Below are 21445 nucleotides of genomic sequence, written 5' to 3'. Positions count from 1 at the left end.
TTTATCAAAGCATTTTTTTTCTGTTTGTTTGGACTTCGGGGGGTTTTTTGTTTGGTGTTTTGTTTTCAACCCAGGCGTAAAAGTTCACATCTTCGTGCTTTCCTTAACTATTAGTGTTACTGACATGCATGTTACCTACAAATACAGGAGAGAATTTGGTATGGGAGCTGGGTGCCGTTTGAGGAGAGCCAGTTGTAAAAATCAGACCAGGGCAAAGCCCAGGTAGCACACCGCGGGGCGGGGGGTCGTGTATGGACGGATGTTTATTTTACTTTTACTTTGACTTTCTCCGCCGTTTCGGCTGCAAGCCCGAGGGCGGGTCGCGGTGCCCGGCCGCTCGTCCCCAGTCGTGTCGGGGATGCTGGAGGCGGCGGCGGGCGCACCTCCCACCGCCCCGGGGCGCGGCCTCGCCCGCGCAGCCGCCCCGCGCCGGGCCCGCACCCGCGCAGGGCCCGCATCGCTCTCGCACCCGCGCAGGGCCCGCACCCGCGCAGCGCCCGCCCCGCTCTCGCACCCGCCGCCGCCTCCATCAGCCCGCCCCGCTCCCCTCCCGGCCCGCAGCCCGCACCATGGAGCGCCGCGTCGCCCGCGAGTTCCGGCACAAGGTGAGGCAGCGGGGACAGCCGGGGCCGCCTCCCCGACTGGAGCGGAGGCTGCGGCCGTCACGGCGCCCCTGGCCGTGCACGGCTCTGCCCCGGTGAGCCGGGGGGAGGAAGCGAGAAGCTCGGGAACTTTGCACTGCCCTGCCAATGGCGCGGGTGGCAGCCTCCTGGGAGGGGATGGGTGTTAAAACCCTTAGAAAGAGAGGGAGAGAAGAGGAACGTTCCTCAGTGCGAGAGCTTTCCCAGGGCTCAGTTTTCCAGGATCAGTTCGTATTTTGTTTAATGCCCTGCGGGAGCTGGCGCCGCTCGGGGCGGGTGCAGTGCAGGCGCTGGCAGTGCCCGCTCGGCCCGCTGAGCTTCCACCTTAACGTTTGCGCCCATGTGCAAATGCACTTGATACGTGGAGCGGCTCGGGCTGCCTGGCACCGTCCTTTTGTCATTTTCCCGGTTAAATAAGTGCTCGGCAGAGCGCAAAATTGTATGAGCGAAGAACGCTCAAAAGGCTCTAATTAAGGAAAGGAGGAGGAAAATAGTTTCCATGTGTAAAAGATGGTTTTGCCAAGCCATTTAGGACTCTCGGAGTAAAGTTTTCTGTAGTGTTTTGTGGGGGTTTCGTTTCTTTTATGAAGGAAGTTGTAGTTGATTTTATTTAGTTTTTGGGGGTTTTTTGTCAGCTAGGACACACAATTTCTGCAAAGTAATGTCATGTTTTCTGGAAGTATCTGTCACTTGATAATAAACACATTAACTAAAGGATTGTTAGGATGAATTAGAAGAACAGCAAAAAAACTCTTACATCAAACTGCTGTTCAGAAACTGGATATTCCATAATGATGACTGTAACCATTACCTTAACATTGTTTCTGCCTTGCTTTCTATTACTGTATAACTCAGCAGTGGGTTGTGCAACATTTCTGTAAAGACTGGTTTCTAGGTGGGTGGTTACTGTCTTGAACTTTAAACCTTCTCCCTTTCATTGCTGCTATAATTCATAAATCATTCAAGCCCCACCCCTGATAACGTAAGATGTATTTTCGGTGTTGCTGCAAACAGCTGGGATGCAGATATCAGTGACAGCTTTATCTGAGTTAGAAGACATTTAAACAAGTATTTTCTTTTTTTATTTTGTATCTTCCTGCTTCTAGTGACCTCTGCGACATCCACTGTCTTGGATGCTTACTTTTTCTGTGACATACCAGTGAAGATGCTCATTACAAGATCTAAATTGCCTCAGTTACTGGCCATTTTATTTATTTTATTTTTTTCTTAATTTCTTTTATTTTTTTCTTAATTTCTTTTTTTCTTAGCAATTTTAATCAGTTTCCCTATCAAGCAATGTAAAATATGTAATACATACAAACCATATTGGCCAGTTTTTCCCTTTCCTTCAATAGTTTTCCAAAATCTGTGTAGCTTAAACAGCACTTCATATTTCTTCTTTGAAATCTGGCAGATTGGTATAGTGCTAGCATAGTGCATTATTGTCATCTGAATTTTTTCCACACCAAAAAGTGCTTTTTCCTCCCCACAGCTTCTACTCTACTGAATAAACTTAGGTAGACTTCTTGACAGACTTTGTGTTTTTTTGGTTGGTTTTTTGTTGGTTTTTTTTTTATGTATGAAGGTGCAGGTTGCATGAAGATTTTTTTTTATTAATTGCTATGAAAAACAGTACAATGTATGTAGTGAGAAATAGAGCATAAGCAACTCTTTATATTTTAGGATTATCAATGATACAGCTAATATGAAGACTCTTGAAATAATCACAGAAGGGTTGAGGATAGAAGAGACACCTGGAGGTTGTCTGTCCCTACCCCCAGTGCTCAGGGCCACCAAGAGCTGACTGTCCAGGGCTGTACCCAGATGTTTTTTCTTAAATATCCGTGGTTTAAAAGGTGTGAAATTACCTATCCCATTACTCTACAGTCATTTTCTTGAGAAAATTTTCTTCTGTGATCCAAGTTATGCCATGTCACCACTGATTTATTTTTTTTAAGATAGTGGGAGCATGACATTTTAGGATTTATGAAATGAGAGTCAGCTTTTAGAAGCTGGTAAGTCCAGGTAAAGCATATGTCTACAGTAATACTTTACCCCAAGAAAGTAAAAAGAATTAGGAAAATGGCAAGAGATGCAGGTGGCTATGAGGCAGTGATAACTGATGGAATAGAAGGCAGCAGGAGGAGAATAACCCATTAGTAGGGGTGGCCCAGGATGATGAACCCAGTTGTAGCATTCTATATATATTAGAAATCATGTGGATGCTGGGTTTTGTCAGAGGAAGAGGAAGTTGCTAGTGGAGGATGAGAAGTGCAGGAGTCAAACAGAAAGGCTGAACATTTTGACAGAAGAAATAGCAGAATTTAAATGTGGCCCTCCATTTTCTGAGAGGAAATGGCAATGTATCCACCAGCAAGCATATCAGGAGAGAAACAGCATGTTATCAATCTTTGCTTTCCCTGCCAGGAAAAAGAGATGATGATGGTTTTGCCATTTGCTGTGTAGGATTGATGCACTTAAACATAGAATGTTCTTTGTGGGAACTGCTCATACAGTATCTTTGCTAACACCGGGGATTGAGCTCTGTATTTTACCTGTCAGGGAAGTGAAAAATGGATGCTGGAATTAGTTTACCTTGAGTTTTGCCTTTACAGTTTTGAGTTTGCTTTTACAATTAGCCTTGTGTTGAGTCAAGTATTGCTGGAGTGCCCAGTATTGCTGAAGTTTTGATGGCAAACATTTTATTTCCTTTTAAGACAGACTTTATCCTGTGTATGTTGAAATTCACCGTGAATAAACGGGTTTACTCACTGGTGTAACTGTAAAGCAATCTTGACCTGCTTGTAGCTTTCTGGCCTTTAGGTGTTTTGAAAGTGTCTTTTTCCAGAGGAGACAAGTAACAGAAAACCACCTGTATGCAGAGTCTTGCCGGCTTTAGAGAGCCAGAAGGTACAAGTAATAGAAAACCACTGGTATGTGAAGTCTTACTGGCTTTAGGGAGCCAAGTGGGACAAAAGGAATATGAAGCATGTATTTAGTTTAGAACATAATACAAACCATTGCAAACCTAGAAAGAAAGGGCCTTTCTTTAAGTATGCAAATTGCTTCTCAGTCTTCACGTCACAGTAATATTACCCTTTAGGTCAGATGTAAATTGTTTTCCTAAACATCAGGCTTGTCCAGATGTAAAACCAGTGTGATGTGACCTCTCTTAACAAGTAAGATTAGTAGGGGTCTCAGTATCACTGAATATAAATTTAACTCCTCATGTAAGAATTCAGGTTTGGTTTTCTTTTGTTTTAATTTACTGTAATTATCCAAGAGCGGGCATAGTAATATGACACTGGTTTAAGTAAAGGTACTATTAGTGGGGGAGGAAAGAATAACTAGCTCTTAACATCAGTTAAGAGCTGGAGCAAGGAGGAACAGAGATGTAGCAGTTTGCATAATGCTACAAGTGAGCTCCTGAAATCAGTGGTTTGGACGACAGGACAGAGATTATATCTCGGCGTGGTGGTTTTATCTGTGACAGCATGTGCTACATTAACGAGTGGCCAAAAAGGTTTCTGAAGACATTTATTCAACAGTACAGTGATTATCAGGTAAGACAAATATGATACTACTGTAATAATACTACTGCTGAGGGGAAATCTAGCAGACAGAACACATCAGGATTCACCACCTTGTCTAATTGTTGTCATATTAACTTTAGAAAGTCTCATTTTAAGTGTGACATTGTGACGTTGTGCTCTGTTGAAAAAACATGTTTATCTTTAAAAATTCTTTTTCCTTGATGAAATCTTTGCTCTCTGGCTTAAGAATCTGTCAAAGTCTCTTATGTTAAGCATTTGTGGCTATTAAGTCAGGGTTTAATGATAATGTCTTTGGGTTTTCAGGTCAATCTATTAATTGACAATGAAGCAGAGAAGGATTACCTTTATGATGTGCTGCGGATGTACCACCAGTAAGATCTAGCTTTATACATGTTTGTGTAGAATTTTACTAATATTTTTAAATTTGAAGAATTAACATACACGATTTTAAATAGTCTTTCTATATGCTACTAGAAAAGTAGTTGAAATAAGAGGTTTTTATCCCATTTAATGATGTCTGTTGGTTTCACAGTATAACCTGCAGGCAGAGAAGGCGCATGTCTGTAATTACTTCTTAAGTTCCTTTGGTTTTATGACTTGGCAGTTTTTTAAAAGATTTTGGTGGATTCATACTTGGGGTGTAGGGGGGGAAGACTCCTGCATGATAAAACTGTTCTTAGGAAACAGGAAGAGAAGATTAATAAATTCATTCATAAAATTTCCAAATAAAGTTTGTTTATTTGATACAAAGTTTTCACTGACATTGCAATTCAAAGATTTTTTGCTAACTTGTCAAAGAAAAATTTTGCAACTATCCTTCAGAAAGCTGGAAAAATTTAGTCTTGGAATCTGTTTGGCATGTTTAGTGACTCTGGCTTATTACAACACAACAGTAAAAAATTGGGAAGGCGATATTACCAATCCTATTGCTGAACTGATTTAAACCACAGTTGCCTCAGACTTGTTTTGTTGCAAATGACAACCTATGATCCATTGCTTTTCAAAGAAGATGAGAATATATTTTCCACTAATCATAGCCAAGTGGCTCTGATGGACATTGTTTCCATTGGTATTGTAATTAAAAGCTGAGTGAAATGTAGACGTTTCCATCTGATGTTTGCACCGAGCTGTAGTTATGGGGGTATTCAGCTGCATATCTGATTCAGTTTCACTCAGGTCAGTCTAATTGCTTTTCCATTCATAAAGACTGTTTGGAAAGCCAGTTGGTTCAGCAGATCTGAATTATTTAAAATCTTCTTGCAGTTACAAAATTAACAATGCATTTGGCAACTTTTCTTCAATTTCCACAATTGCAATGACTTGGGCAACATTTTCAGTATTTCTGTGAACATATAATGATGATGTATCACTTCCTGGGAATACATTATGAAATATGTATGGCAAAAAAACATGCAATTGCTGATGGAGTTAGGACTTAATATCTGCTTCACTGTGAATAACATTTCCAGAAGTATTTGACCTCTAATCCTGTGTAGGTATTCCTGATCCGTATTTTCAATGCCCATGCCTCAGAAATATTGCAGCCAGGAAACATAAATTAAAAGGGAACATCAAATGATACAGAAAAAGTTTAGCTGACTGTTTTATAGGGATAACTCCACTGAGCCTTAGCTCCACTCCTGCAGCTGTAAAACAAAGTATATATTATAGACCTGTAACTATCACAGTGCTGACAATTTCAAGGAGACCACTTTGCTTAGCTCTCATAAAAGAGATGCTCACAGCAATTGAACTTCTGTAGGTTTTGTTAATTTGTTAATCACCCTTCAAATTTGATTTTGAGCAAAAATAAGGTCTTTGCTCTAGTTGCTGAGTATTATGATTATTTTTTTTTCTTAGATTGAAACAATTTGTCAGTCCTCTAAGCTCAGGAAAGGAAGGAGCTTGTAGCCTAGGTTTACTTAGAAATATCACTATTAAGGAAACAAAAATCCATTAGGTACTTATGTCTAATCTGAAAAGTTATTTTCAAACATTTCCATAAATCTAGTGGGTACTCTGAGAATGAAATTGGAGATGTCATCTATAAATGTGATGTGCATGACCTTAAAAGATCAAGTGAATGTATAGAAGACTTCAGATGTTTTGAAGCAAGTACTCTTTATTTACAGAAGGTTTGCTTTCCCAGGGGCTATTCTGCTTTTGTCAATCCAGTATCTGCATAAATATCTTTTTTGGTAGCTTGAAAGGACATGCAAATACTGAAGCCATGTGCACAGCAACTTACAAAGCACAGCTTTTTGTTGGTGTGTTGTTTACGTGTGTTGGTTTTGTCACTGTGTTTTTGCAGGTCTATGAATCTCCCAGTGCTTGTGGGGGACCTAAAACTCGTGATTAATGAACCAAGCAGGTTGCCTCTGTTTGATGCTATCCGCCCACTCATCCCATTAAAACACCAGGTGGAATACGATCAGCTTACACCCAAACGATCAAGGTAAGAGAATGCAGAACAAAAAAAAAAAAAAAACCAAACACAAAGAAACCCAAAAACCAAGCAAACAAATAAACAAAAGCGGCTAACTTAAATACAAGTAGGAAATACTGAGTTTCAGGGTAAATTCAGCATCAAATATTGTTCATCTGTGTAGAGTTGGGCATACTTATTTTAATTTTGCTATATTTGCTAGAAGTACAGCTACCTGTACTATACTTAAATTGTTTGCCAAGTGGTTTAGTCTAGTAAAAGCAGGGTAAAGGAGTAAAAAACAATCTTTTCTCATTTTTTCTGCATTTAATAATAAAACAACCTCACAGCTCTAACTCTCTAAAAGCAGTTTTCAATCATTGCAAATAACCTTTTATATGGATAAACTTGATGTTTTTAGTTAACACACATCCATCCAAACTTCAGTGAACTTGCTTTTTTTAATGCCTAAATTATATAAGAGAAAAACAATGTCTAAATTTCATATGAATCATTATTGAGACATGGTGTTTTGCAGCTGAACACTCAAGTGTTTTCCATTTTTTCAGAAAGCTGAAAGAGGTGAGATTGGATCGTTTGAATCCTGAAGGGCTTGGATTAAGTGTAAGAGGTGGAGTGGAATTCAGCTGTGGCCTCTTCATCTCCCAGTTAGTTAAAGGAGGACAGGCAGACAATGCTGGACTTCAGGTAAGAAAAGTCTATTCATGTTAGGTGCTAAGGTCTGTTCTTTCACATTTTGAAATTGCTTTTGCTAAAATGCTCTTTGTCTCTTTTAGTAAAATTCCTAATATATGTAAGGCAATGCCATGGTAAATACCATTATGCTAGTGGCGAATCAAGTTATTAAAAATGATCATTTTGCTGTTTTTAATAATATGTAAACCTTTTTTTTTTAATTTTGTTTGCGATATGTTAACTGTTGAAGGTTATAGGGTTTTCTGGAATGTTTACACTTCATGAAAGCAACAATTATATGTAAGAGATGGAAAGAAAGATCTCTAGACTGTGGAAGAATGCTTTAAGTTGCCAAGTTCTGATAAAATGTAGAACAGTGCATAGAAATACTAAAAGTGTTCATTCCATCTTGCACAGCTCTAATTTGTGTAATGAAATGTTTACTTGAACCTAATGTATAAGTTGTGAGGGTTTTGGTTTATGCAACAAAATAATGTATTTTTGACTGTTCCCAGTATCCTCTGTACTGCATGGAATTGCACTTTCTGTGATTGAATTTTGGATACATAAACTTACCAATAGGGTTAGCAAAAATAATTATGTGTAGAAACACTGCAATACTTATGCAATTTGCATGAATTAAGTTTTGTGTGTCTGATTTCTTTTTGAATGTGGCATTGCTTAGTGAAAAGAGAAGCAAGGAATTTCTGTGCCAAATGCCTGCATCTTGCAGTCAGACTTTGAATCTGATAAGGTGTGTTAAAGATCTGAGTTTCTGACTGGAAAGGCTAATATGCCTGGCTACTTTTAATCTGTCAAGTCTGAATATTTCCTGAAAGTATTGATGGCTAAGGATTATGTTTAACACTAGTCCAAAATATGTTAGACTAGCATGATTCATTACAGAGTTTAATTAAGCTAGCATGTTTTGTAGATACACTTCAGTATTACCTCACAAATATCTTAGATTAAAAAGTAAAAATACATATCTGTCAACAAGGTAGTTGAAGTTAGGTTTCCATGTTTGTGTCACTCAGACTGAAAGCTAACATTTAAACTGTTCCTCTTTCTGTTCGCATGCATGTGCCTGCCCTTCTGTTTGTGCATTCATACCTATATATCCCACTCAGAATCACCTTTGAATTAGTTCCATCTTCTGTGAGCCTGCTCTGCAGAGGTGCATGACTGGCCTGCATGACAGGTGCATCCAGGGGGATGCTTTAGAAACTCCTTGGAACAAAAGCACAAGTTCAGTATGTAGTTAGAGCTGAGAGGGTGTAACAGCTCGGCACAAACCTTATGCTCTGTGTGTTGTCAGCCCAGTTTAAGCATGGGATTTGCCAATGGGCAACTGCAGAAAAGGATATTGATGCACCCTCTCTGAGTTCACACTACAAAAGTTGATGTACCTCATTCTCTACGCTACACAGCAAGAATGGGAAGCGTAGACAAGGCCTTAAAGTAAGCCACTGCCTTAATTGCCATTTTTATACGTTTGTGTTAATGCTGTGTTGCAGCTCTGCTCCTCTGCTCATTTCAGACTAATGTTTTGACACAATCACTGGATAATAGTGATGCTCAGCTGTTGTGCCGCTATTAGGATGTCAGTTTTCCTACTTTCTCTGTTTGCAAAAAGGCCCTATGGCCTTCTGTGACCAAGGTCATCGTAGGACATGTTGGTGTCAGTGAGGGGGATTGTAAAGGATCTTTGGGCTGGAGTGTACAGACTCTATTGCAACTCAGAACATAGTTGGGCTTTAGCAAACAAAGTAGGGGGAAGAATTGAGACTTGACTCTGAATTTATTAGGGTTAGATTATATGAATTAATATGGGCAGATGGTGCTTTGAAGCTCCTGCAACTGCCTGGCTTCTGCTTTTTGATATGTGGTGTTAAAGCTCAGCCTAAAGTGCCTGAATAATAGGTGGCACTAGGCACTTTCTGAACCTCACTGAATAACAAGACCTGACAGGCAGCCCATTGTTCTAAATTGCTGTCTCACAGTAAAGCCAACTGCTTCTGAAATTTCACCCACCTGCTTTATTTAACAAAATCTCTACACATTTTCAATCCCAAAAATGCAGACTGAGAAAAGTATAATGATTTTCTATTATACCATCAGTTTTACATCCTGCTACTTTTAAAATTTCCAGTTCAAATGGCATGATTTCTCCTTGAAGTACTTTCCAAGTTAAAATGACCAAATAATAATGAAGGTTCTCTGTGACACTTGTAGTTTTGACCCTTTTTTGACTACAGCTTCTCTAAAAGGCACAAGTGTTTCGTCCTTCCATTAAGAAATGGACTTCATCTCACACCCCCACTGCTTTTTGATACTTGTGTATGAGGATTCTGCTGAATACAAAGAGTTTGGTGTGAATGATGAAAGTGGAAGCAGTATACAAAATGGGAAATTTGAAACAGTTGATGTTATTATATGAAGCCCTTCAATTTCCTAGAAGCACTAAATATTATATTTCTCATGTTAAAAGTTAGAAATAATAGGCATTTTACTTGAGAAAAGTTAGGTTTACATCTTTTTTCTAAAAAATCTGTCATCTCTCTGATTGATAGGGAAAGGGGAAACTGTGACATAATACCAAAATAATTGTTACTGTTCTACTCTGTCCCACGGACTTTTATCTCTACAGCTCTGATTCATTAGCTTGGTATACAGTGATACCTGTACAAAAGTAACAAAATACATGAAAACAGCTATTAATTACCCCAGTATTGTATGTCGTTGTTCAGAAAAAGCTGTTCAAGTGTCCTAAAGAGAAGCAGTTTGCTGTATGCCTATACATCTCCTGTAGTTCAGCCTAGTTTGGGTTATTTGTAAGGCAGCCTTAGTCATTGTCTGTCAGCAACACAAATGTCATTAGGTTGAGTGAAGAGTGTTGAGTTTCAGAAATAAGATTACACTCTACTGAAGGAGAGTATTAAAAATATCTGTATGGGAAAAGCTCATTCCTATCCTGGAGGGAAAAATCAAATATGCTCTTGTATGCATTTATAATTTTGCAAGTGCCTCTTGGGGAGATGAGAACAGATTTGACTCCGTGAATGCAGACATCCTCAGAACAACACGAATTCTGCTGATATAGAAACCCCGTGATGGAATTGTCATTTGCAGCCCTAAAACTGGGGCCTTCTGTGTGCTAAGGTATTTCAGGCAGTAACTGTATGACAGATTAGCCTTTTAAAGAGTCAGGTTTGTGCAAACCCAGGCTCCATGGTCTGTTACAGTCTGCATGACGTGGAAGATGTGAGTAAAATGGGAATCTTGAACTAAAAACCAAATAAAAAACCCAGCCCCGCCCCCCTTCACCACATATGTAAAATCAACAGAAAATGGGTAGCGTGGATGGATGTGGTTTTGAATCTTTGGAACAAGTCAGTTGAGTGACAGCAAGAGCTATCAGGGGTGTAACTATAAACAGCAGACCTCATGTGCTCTTCTTGTCTGATTCTGTATTTTTACCACAGGTTGTATGTTCAAAAGCCTTCATTACTGACCTATTTCTGCTCTTACTGAAGATCATTTTAAAAATCTGACTGTCAAGCTCTTAGGAGAGCAGGTCATTGCCCTGGATGAGATTCTTTTGGATGCCCAGCAGAGGGAGTGGATGTCCCACTGGTGAGGGACTAGGGACCACAGTCCTAGTGTGGTCCTCTTGCCTCTGCGAGTTCTGCAGGACAGTTTTCTTTGCTTTTGTAGCCTTTTGATGTGTTGTGTCAGACAAAAATCAGCTTCAGTGGAAAGTGTGACACGAGGAATGATGGTAGAGTGGGCATGTTGTTAATGTTTTGTGTTGTATTGCAGAGCATGAGACACTTCCCAGAAGTATTAGAAAAGCTTGTGAAAGAGATAAAGAGGTTATACTGGTTGCATTTTTGTTTTTTGGTTTGTGGTGGTTTTGTTTTTTTCAACTGGACAGATCACAGCAAGATTCAATAGTCATTATTACAATATCAAAAAAGGCAGAAGGTGTCAGCATGCCTAATGGCCTAATGGTCACCCAGTGTAGTGTTTCTGTGTGTGTTACAGTCTCCAGAACACAGGCTATATTGAGGAGTTTCTACTTCCAGTTCCACTCACTCCTCTCATATAAAATGAAAGCACAGAGCTTCTCAACATTGTCGATTTATTTTTATTAACGATCTTGATAATGCATTTCACCCATATTTTGTGAAATAAAAATACAGTTGCTTTAACTTTGCTGAAACTTGAAATCACCCTAATGCAGATACCAGCATGGAAAACTTAAGCCTAAAGTGAAATTCAGGAGCTTGACACTTGAGTCTTTAAATGGAACATTTTAGACAAGCATTAACTAGGGATAATGCTGCCATGGAACCAGACACATTTGTGAGAAGGCGCCCAAAGTTTCATTGACTAAGAACAAAAACCCATGCTGTTTATAGTAATGAAATAAGTCTCATCAAATACATTTTACATAACAAATATTCACAAGAATTCAGAGAAAATGCTACTGGAGAAGAGTAAACCCGAAGTATTTGGCTTTTTCCCTGTGGAGATCAGAGGTATAAGATGATACTGCTGATGGTTTGTTAAGGTAATTTCCTGGTAATCATTTGTATATTTTACTGTGCAGTGGATTGTTCTGCATTGATAATGGAAGAAATCATGCACTAAATTTTCATACAGCCATATCACATGGTTCACACCAAGTAAAAGTCTTTGTTTAGGGTGGTCTAGCCAGGGACTGGCATTTTTCAGTGTAATCTTGAGCAGGTAATAAGGCACTATCTTAAATGAGGTAGGCAATGTGTTCATCAAGAATTCCTTCTCAGCCTACCTGGATAAGAGGATCATTGGGCAGAGTTCATAAAACCTTGGAAAATTCTCTCTAGTCATCACAGCATATCAAATTTGGATTTATATTAGAGGAAGAAATATGTTTTGACTGTACTTTGATAAATAAGATTTGAAATTTTATGGAAGTGGCTGAAAGCACCCTGTCTGTTCCACACTGTTAATTTGAACACTGCCAGGAATGTCCTTGGGGTGCTGCTGTTGGATTGCCAATAGATGTTAGTGGGATTCCCCAAAGAAAGACAAAGAGGTAAAATCCCTTAAAATAATGCATTTTCTCATTGCCAGAATCAGGCAAGATAATAAGACCAAGTTTAGTTTCCTATTGATCAAATATATTAGGGAAAGTATCTCAGAAAGCATATGGTAAAAGCAAACTTTAACTTCTGAAGTATAAAAGAAGAAAATAACTCCAAAATTAATTTGAATTAAAACACAGACTCTTATTTTTAAGGTAATCTGTGGAGCACAAATCTGATGTATAGTAGACAGTATTTATAAAATTGTTATTTGGCCATTAATTTGCTCTTTTGGTATTTGGTATTAATTCAAAACAAATACAGATAAATCTGATCTGGACATTACCTGAAATTCAGAAAGTACTCATGAATCAACATTATCTAACCTTTGCATCAAAATGATTGCCAGACTGTATTCAATCTTAAAAACTTTAAAAATTATTAACTAACATTTGCTTTTTCTTCTCCCTTTGTTTTTTGAGGTTGGAGATGAGATAGTGCGCATAAATGGATATTCCATTTCATCATGCACACACGAAGAAGTCATAAACCTCATTCGTACCAAGAAAATCGTGTCCATAAAAGTTAGACGTAAGTAACACACACACACCAAAAAAATCCCGTCTGTCACCAAAGATTGCTATTAATAGATTGCTCATGGTCTGTAGAAACTGAACAAAATGTTTTTCCTTTTCAGATGTTGGCATGATACCTGTCAAAAGGTAATGGCTTTTCATTTGAAAACAGATTATTCATTTTCACACAGCCTCTTCTACCCAAAGAATCTGTGTTTAATTATGAAAATGTGTGAATGCTGATTAAAATGTCACATCCTTTTTAATGAACAAGCAGATGTCTTGTTTGATGAATCTGATTTTATATCAGTTTCCTACTTAAATGAACTAATTTCTGTCTCCTCATTTGTCACGGACAGCTGGAAATCTAATTATCAATATAACTAGCTTAACAGAGAGCTCCATTGCTTATTTGTGTATGTAGAATTTGATGATGGCTTCAGAGTTTAGAAATATTTAAAATTGTTTTGGTCTTCCAATTTTTGTTGGAAAGCTGGATCTTTAAGGGGGATATTTGAGAAATGTTAGTGACAGGAGGTGTTGCTCTGCATAGAAGTTGGCATAAGATGTTTGCATGGTTACAGTTCATTTTACAGTGTTCCTCTGAGGTTCCTAAAACTGTTTCACCTGAGAGGGTTTTATCAGTTTTATATTCAACCTTTACTAGCCCAAATAATTTTATGCTTCTTTGATGTTCTGTTTAAATTGCAAGAAAATAAACCAAATGTGAATGATATCCAAAGAAAGTTGTGGAAAACAGAAGGCTCCATTCCAAAACAGCTTCTGGAATACATTCATGTTTATTTTCTCCCATTATTTAAATTTATTTTTTCCTTTCAGTTCACCAGATGAACCCCTTAAATGGCAATATGTGGATCAGTTTGTGTCAGAGTGTGGGGTAAGAGATCAATATTTTGTTAAATGTCTTGTGAGGAATCTGTAATGGTTCTGAAACACTTTCTTCTCTGACCTTATCAGAGAAGCTATTGTATGCATTACTATAATGCAGTATCTTGTTGAAAGTGTTCTGTGAGGAATATCTTTTGTGATATGAAATGATTCTAGAGCTATTACATAAGGAAAGGGCAGGACACAAATGAAATTGCTTGTACTCATTAATTGCTTCTTCATTTTGCTTGAGCTTATTAATTTCCCAGGCTGGAGTTCTACTGCATAAATCCTTATTAGATTATTTGGCCTATTTTAGACGTATTAGTGGAGGAATTACAACTTTGAATACAAGTGACTTCTAAGGGTTGCAGAAGTGAAAAGAAACACCACAATTACTGTTCTTTTGCTTTCAGGAAGAAAGACTTAGTTAAATAGAGAGCCTTATCATGTATTTCTCCAGCCCTTTTGTCAGGGAACATCTAAATGATTATTTTTCCATATCACTTTCCTCTAATTTTCCTTCACCCTTTTCTGAAGACAAAGTTTGACTATTTAAGTAATCTTCTCCAAATAGATAAGTTCAGTTTTTCACCCCAGCCATGCAGATCCACTGAAATGACTCTGCTTCACATTCATTTCCACCAGGATAGTACCTTGGAGCCTTGAATCTTATCTTGATGCTGGCTGGGATTCATCTGGGTACATGAAATTTTATAGTAATCTTGATACGAATTTAAAGCAGAATTAACATCTGCAGCATTGTTTAATCCCTCTACAGGAAGGAAAGGGCAGTGTTGCTGGACTTGCTTCTTCTGGAGGGAGAGACAATAAAGAGAAGAAAGTCTTCATTAGCTTGATTGGTACAAAAGGCATGGGATGCAGGTACACATTTTTTTATTTAATGTCACTCAAGACACTCAAGGCATTTATTTCTATCCTTCTTGGATAGGAAGTCAGGAAAATAAAGATGCCTGCTGGATCAGGAAGGCAAGCTGCAACAGCAGGATATCTGTGGCACTTATGACATATTTTTAGGCAAAGCATAAGTACCTGTGTCAAAAGACCTATTTTAAAGAAAAAAACTTTAAAATTTAATAATAATAGCCTTAATACAAGTTGTAATGGAAGTGTGTCTATTAAATGCCTCTACATTTTTAAGTACTTAAAAATGCTGCTCAGTGATGTAGCAGATTTCAGCACTATCCACTCTCAAGTTCACTCCTTGCACTTTGCATGCTTTCTCTGACCCTTTTCAGAACTAAAACACCTTCACAAAGATATATCCAGCTCCTAAAATGAATGTTAATTTTGCAAGGCTTTTTAGATATATGACTCTGAGATTCTTGGACTCCTGTCCTTGCAATACTTAAGTTGGATTTGGAGTAGAATGGATATTGTAGAATTTCTTATATATTTAGAAGTATATGGTTGAAATTATCAGGTAATTTAGAGGATGTAAAGTTTTTTAAAAAATTATTTATAAACCTGGAGGGGTGGCTTGTCATCATTTGTTGCAATGTAGTTTCTGTGTTTGGGCCCAGATTAGGTGGCAGCTTAATGTTCCTGAGCTAGATGTTGGCCTCTGGTTGAAATATCCTTCTTGCTCCTAATAAATAGTCCAAATAAAATAACATTTATATATATATATATATATATAGCGTATGTTGCAGTTCAGTGAAAAATTAGTAATTCTTCATTGTGTTGCTTGCTTTCAAATATCATTAGTGTCCCAATCCTCTAGACAGTGTCGGTCAGCATATATATATAAATTTCAGCATGAAAGACAAAATATAGAAGCTTGAATATTTTTCTTTTAGGTTTTTCTTTAAAACCAGTTTTGTGGTATAAAGAATAAAACAGTAGGATGACAAATCTATAACACATTGATTGCACGCTGGTACATTTTGGTGTTTGTTTCAGTATTGGTTAATACCATAAATATTCTTTAAGCAAAAACAAATCATGAGGAAACAATCAAAAACACTCACTGTATTACACTGTATTCCTCATAAATATTATTCTATAAATATTATCCAATTAATGTTTGGTTTTTTTTACATTTCCAGTATTTCCAGTGGTCCAACACAAAAACCAGGAATTTTTATCAGCAATGTTAAGCCAGGCTCTCTTTCAGCAGAGGTGGGATTAGAGGTAAGTTTGCCACCTTCCAAGGTAGTTACCACAAAGAATTCTTTTTTTGTATTCACAGCTTCAAGGATTCATGGAGTTTTTTTCCCCATGAAAAAGAAATATCTGGTGGTTGCATTTCAAATAAAGCTTGTTTTCTAAAATTTTAAGAACATGAGTGACCTGGGTCAGACCAATATTCCTTCAGGCTCGGGATCTGATCCCGAACTCTGCCAGTACCTATGATTGTTGTGTGAAGTGTGTTAGAGAGCACATCTCTTTCTGTTTTCATTTAATGTATGTACTAACTTAGCATCTGTATTAAAATTTGCATTAATTTGTTTAGGTTGGTGATCAGATTGTTGAGGTGAATGGAGTGGACTTTTCTAATGTGGATCATAAAGAGGTAAAATCAAGTCTTCTTAATTCCCTGGATTTGTAGTTATCAACTTATCAAACACCTCTCCTGTTTTCCTGTCCACAGAAAGTATGTTTTGATACTGGGCTACTGACTCAAGGGGTTGTGTATTGAGATTTGCATACCTACCACTCTGTTTAGTTCTGGAAATTCCAGCCATGGCAACCAGCATTATTCTGGCCCTTTATCACTTCATTCACATTGATTCTTGTTTTGTTTTGATTTGCAGGCTGTCAGAGTGCTCAAGAGTAGCCGTACTTTGACTATCTCTGTGGTTGCAGGCGCTGTAAGTAGCATGTTCGTAAAAGCAGAACATTTGTAAGCAGAAAATTGCTATGTGGGTAAAAGAAATGGTAAAAATAAATGAAAAAAAGCAAAAGCTGCGTTTCTTTGTAAGATCTATACCTCTGTCAAACCAGGACAGTTTTGAGTGGCATGTGATTCTTTGATGCCACACAAAGTATTCTCAAATAAAACATGACGGTGGACCAACACAAAACCATTCCCTTGACAAGGAATGGAAATTAACTTTATTGTAATGGTCTCTCATGTTTGAGAGCTTCTGTTCTAATAGATACCTGCTCCTGCTGAAATATGAAAGGTGAATTGGATTGGAGACAAGTAATTTTTAATCCTGAATAGATGATGCCTTAGTCTTACTCCAAATGAGTTCCTTTTGTAACTGTTTATCTGATCTCATTAGTGTATTGACACACTGAAAATTACTCAGTTTTTCATTTCCACTGTTCTGTGCAGCAGAAGTATAAGCCTTTGGGGTCTAATCTAAAGCCAGCTGAAATTAATTAAATTTTCCCTCTGACTTCAGTGTGACTTTCAATAAATGTTTTAATGTTTTTACAGCTTTAATCCTTCTTATATAAAGTAAGTAGTTGTATACAAGAGGATAATCAAGTTCATAGACTAATCAAAGACAGTGTTTTCTAATTTCCTTGCAACTGAATGAAAAGATTTAATAAGTCACTTCAGCTGCTTCCAAAGGGCTCATGTACACCATGTAACTACCTTAAGGAGTGGTTTATTTGGTCTTCTCTTACAGTAACAAAATATGAAGATGTCCAAAGGCACTGTAGAAATTGTTTAAACGAATACTCTGGGCTAGTTGGTTAAGCTCCAGGAATTTGACATCCCAAGGACTTAGTTTCAGCTCCCAGTTATGTTAACAACATATGTTAAAAATGTGATCTCTACCTCAGCGTGCATCACTAGAGTGGTATCCTTAAAATGGCAAATTCTTGCTATAGAGCTCTTCTTTTCCTCACTCCTTCATCTTGTATGTCTCTTCTCAATAGACATCTTTGTCTGGAGAGGAGATAGCATAAGGAAGAAGTTTCCCTACTATGGTGCAAAGACATTCCTCGATGCCTGGTTTTGTTCAAGATGCCTACTTTGCGCTTTAAAGATAGGAATAATCCTACCTTCCTAATTAACATGGGATTTTCATTTCAGAAATGAAAATTAGATTAACGTTGTCAAAGTGTTCTAGCTATAGGAGTATGGAAATATCTTTCTTGAATAGAAAATAGTGCTGGTCTCTTAATTGTAAAGCAAATGATACAGGAACAAAACCAACTGAAACACATAAACTTTATGGTGTTTTGGGGATGTACATTCTCTGTATTTGGGTTCCTGAATGATGACACATTTCTGCAGCAGCCAGGCATTAAGAGCATTAAAACACAGTAACTGTGTAGTTGTCTTCACATTGGGAATCATTCAAGTGTTCTGTTCTCTGGCATTTCATTGCTCTGTGAGATTTCAAGAAAGTATGATGTGAAGTTTTTTCTGGGTGACACACTGAGCATGTATTTGGCATGACCCCTACAGTTTTGCTGACTTCAGTAGTGGCAAACCTCTTCTGAGGTGTTTGCACATAGTAACTTAGAGGCTGAAACTGGAATTGCTCCTTGGAGTAAGCGGTCAGATTTCTGAGGTTCTTTCAGGGTGTGTTCCTTAGGAAGCACAATGTGAGGAAATGGCAGATGTGCTACAATGTATTTGGGTTTCAATAATTTCCTAGAAGAACTGCATTCATGAAATATTTTCACAACTGATTGGGGTGGTGTTTTTGATTGTAGGGAAAGGAGCTGTTCATGACTGAAGAAGAAAGGCAAAGAGAAGCACGTATCCGTGAGCAGGAGCGCCAGGAGTTAATGCATCAGAAGCGGCTTGCACTGGAGACAAACAAAATCATCAAAGAGCAGCAAGAGAAAGAGAGATTGTGAGAACTCTCTATAGGACAATCTGAAAAATTTAGCTTGGATTTGGAGAGGGCATGAAAGACAGGAGCACTTAATTATTTCTGTGATGCTTCTCACAGAAGTGAGATTCTCAACTTAGATTAACTTTGTGTTGCTTTTGGAGAGTCTCTGTTCATAAAATATTTGTCCTATGATGCTCTTGATGGTTCTGGGCTTTAAAAGCTGTTGTCATTCAAAGCCATCTTGAGTAGAAGGGTCACTCATACCCCAGTCATACCCCAGTCATACCCCAGTGATTCAGTGTGATATTTGTTGTTTTCCTGATACTATATACTCATGCTTTATTTTTACCAAGGCCATGAGAAATCTTATACTCATACAAAAGCATGCTATATTCTTGCCTCAGGAGGAGGTAACGACTTAAAGAATTAAGTAGATGCTAAGTCCTTATTATCTAGATGGTCAGAAATGTCCTCAGGGCTCCTAGGAAACCATACTGAGCCTTTGGTATCTTACAGATGACTTCTAAAACAGAGCATTTTCCCCCAGTACAAATGTATTTACTGTCTGTATCTTTCACTAACTGTATGCTGAACACACTTTGTTCAGGTTCTTACTCAGAAAATACTATTTTTATCATGTTGTCCTAATTTCTCTTATTATAGAAGAAAACTGGAGATTTCCCAGAAGGCTGCAGAGGAAGAAGAGAGATATCGCAGGGAAATAGAGCAGTGAGTAAAAACCTTACACAGGCAATGTGCCACCTGGAAAAGGGTTCCTCGTGCATTAGATCTGGCTGAAAACATTCTGCATGTTGCTTTCAAATAAAATTGTGTAGTATTTCCTTCTAGCTAAATGTAGGATCCAGTATGTATCAGTAAGTAAACCACAGTTAAAGAACAGGAAACTGATCTGAAAATCAGCACCTGTAAACATGAGGTTTATGGCAATAATAAATTCAATGGAATTTATTGAAGTGGAAGTTGAGCACTTATTTTAAAAGTGTTATTAATATACAGAGAAGATTAAGGAAGTTCTGTATCCCAGAACTTGTTTACTCTATTGTCACTGAAATGCTACCTTTAATTCTAAGAGAAAAAAAGCAGTACTGCTAAGAAACAGATCAGTATTATATTTTTAAATTAAGCATTCTTTTACATTTGGAAGCTTGAAGTTAACCGGTTGTTATCACAGTAATTAACTTTCCTTCTAAATGATGCTGGGAAATTCCATGAAAATGCAAGTTGCATAATAATATCTGTTTTGATTCTGCCTTTTCCCTAAAAGATTGACCCTCAAGTCTTTAGCTTTGCCCCTTTGGCATATTAAGGGGGTTTTAATTCATTTAAGTCCTTTTTCATGTATCTGCATTAGCTCAAATTTTCTGATAGAAAAAGAACAGGGGTTTCTGAATTTGTAAGGTGCAATAAGAAATGTATTCCCCAGCTGTCACAACAGAAGAGTCTTCTGGGAGTCCTGCTGTGGGCTCTACAGCAGCACCTCAATGAATTCTTCAGCTTTTCTGATCCTGGGGAATTTATAATATCCTGTTCTTTATTGTGGCCTATTATAGAAATTCCTGCAGTAGCCAAACACTGCTATAAAAGCAGAGCATCGCAGTTAAAGGATGATTCTGTCCTCCAAATCTAGATTGCTTGTCTGTTATAATGGATGTCGGATGCTGTGTTGCTCTGCACTAAGAGCATCTTTATTCACTCAGGGAGGGCTTCCATGCCCTGAAGGCTGCTCAGTGCAAGGTCTAGCACATCTTTCTACTTCCTTGTATAATTTCTAAGTGTTGCTCAGGCACTTCTAAGCTTTTCTATATCACAATCCAAATTGTTAAGTTGATGTCAATCTCCTGGGTGAGGAAGAGGGAGAATGGTAATAGAGGAACCTAGATGAAATCTAAAGCTGAGATTTAAAGAGCAGTTGTGGCAGGCAATACAGTACTTTTATGTATTAATTGTTTGTGAGGATCATGCCTTGCCTTCTTTTAAGAATCCTTTCTGCAGAAATTCCTTGTGTAAATTTATTGTGCCCTTTTTTTGTATCTTACATTTGAAAAAAGTTTCAAATGTGCCTAAATGGCAGAGGTCCCTAATTCTATGTACTACAAGTTACATTGTGACACCAATTTTTAAACTAAAATTAAATGAAAAACATTCTGTCCATTGTTCCCTGACAATGCCTTTAAATTTAAGTAGTGAGTTAAGCTACAGATTTAAGAGTGTTTTGACTCCATGTGAATATTTTTTCAATTTACTTTAGCATATTTAGAGATGCAAAAGATAATCCAAATATAAATAGCACCATATATATCTAAGACCTGATAAATTTTGGCACCACATTATCAGTTCAAGGCAAGCTATAGTCAAGAATAGATATTGGATCATTTAAGGCAATGTATATGAAGCTGCATGTTGTTAGGTTATTCAGCACTTCTGCTGTGACATACTTAGTATTTGCTGAATTTTTGTTTGAAACATCTTTTTTCTTGGATCATGGTGACATACTAGGTGATTTACTCATTCTCCATGCTCTTTTCCTGAAGCGTGACACTCTCTGCACCACTCCCATCCTTTCTCTGTACACATCTGTTCCCCTCTCTTCTTTTTCTTTAATTTTTCCCTGTTTTTTTTCCTAGAACACAGCATTTGATATGGTTTCTCTTTCATCAATATTTATTTCTTTTTGGGAAAAGTCACTTTTTATGGAAACCTAGAACTATGTGTTTAGGAAGCAATCATCAAAATAGATTTAAAAGTATAGAGAGGGGGCACATATTTTTTAGGTATAATTTGCCATTGTGATATCTTATTTA

The 21445-nt window shown here is 37.7% G+C and overlaps 1 protein-coding gene across 3 annotated transcripts in view; it reads left to right on the top strand.

Annotated features, from left to right (window-relative positions):
• The first annotated feature begins 501 nt into the window (after positions 1-501).
• Positions 502-21445, top strand: part of USH1C (USH1 protein network component harmonin) — a 46665-nt gene continuing 25721 nt past the window's right edge. For 2 of the 3 annotated variants that reach the window (XM_033515328.1, XM_015632158.2), the window contains exons 1-13: positions 503-605; positions 4499-4566; positions 6507-6650; positions 7190-7328; positions 12874-12982; positions 13089-13113; positions 13807-13864; positions 14636-14739; positions 15924-16008; positions 16331-16390; positions 16632-16688; positions 18499-18641; positions 19287-19352. In XM_033515328.1, coding sequence (XP_033371219.1) covers positions 570-605; positions 4499-4566; positions 6507-6650; positions 7190-7328; positions 12874-12982; positions 13089-13113; positions 13807-13864; positions 14636-14739; positions 15924-16008; positions 16331-16390; positions 16632-16688; positions 18499-18641; positions 19287-19352 — 1094 coding nt within the window. In that variant the 5' untranslated portion in view covers positions 503-569. Of the gene's footprint in view, positions 606-4498; positions 4567-6506; positions 6651-7189; positions 7329-12873; positions 12983-13088; positions 13114-13806; positions 13865-14635; positions 14740-15923; positions 16009-16330; positions 16391-16631; positions 16689-18498; positions 18642-19286; positions 19353-21445 lie in introns of all 3 variants that reach the window. The other variant, XM_033515329.1, reaches the window with a different exon arrangement.

This window comes from Parus major, chromosome 5, assembly GCF_001522545.3.
Source record: "Parus major isolate Abel chromosome 5, Parus_major1.1, whole genome shotgun sequence".
NCBI classification, from domain to species: Eukaryota; Metazoa; Chordata; class Aves; order Passeriformes; family Paridae; genus Parus; species Parus major.
Note: the sequence above shows the minus strand (reverse complement) of the source record. Positions and strands in the feature narration are given on the sequence as shown.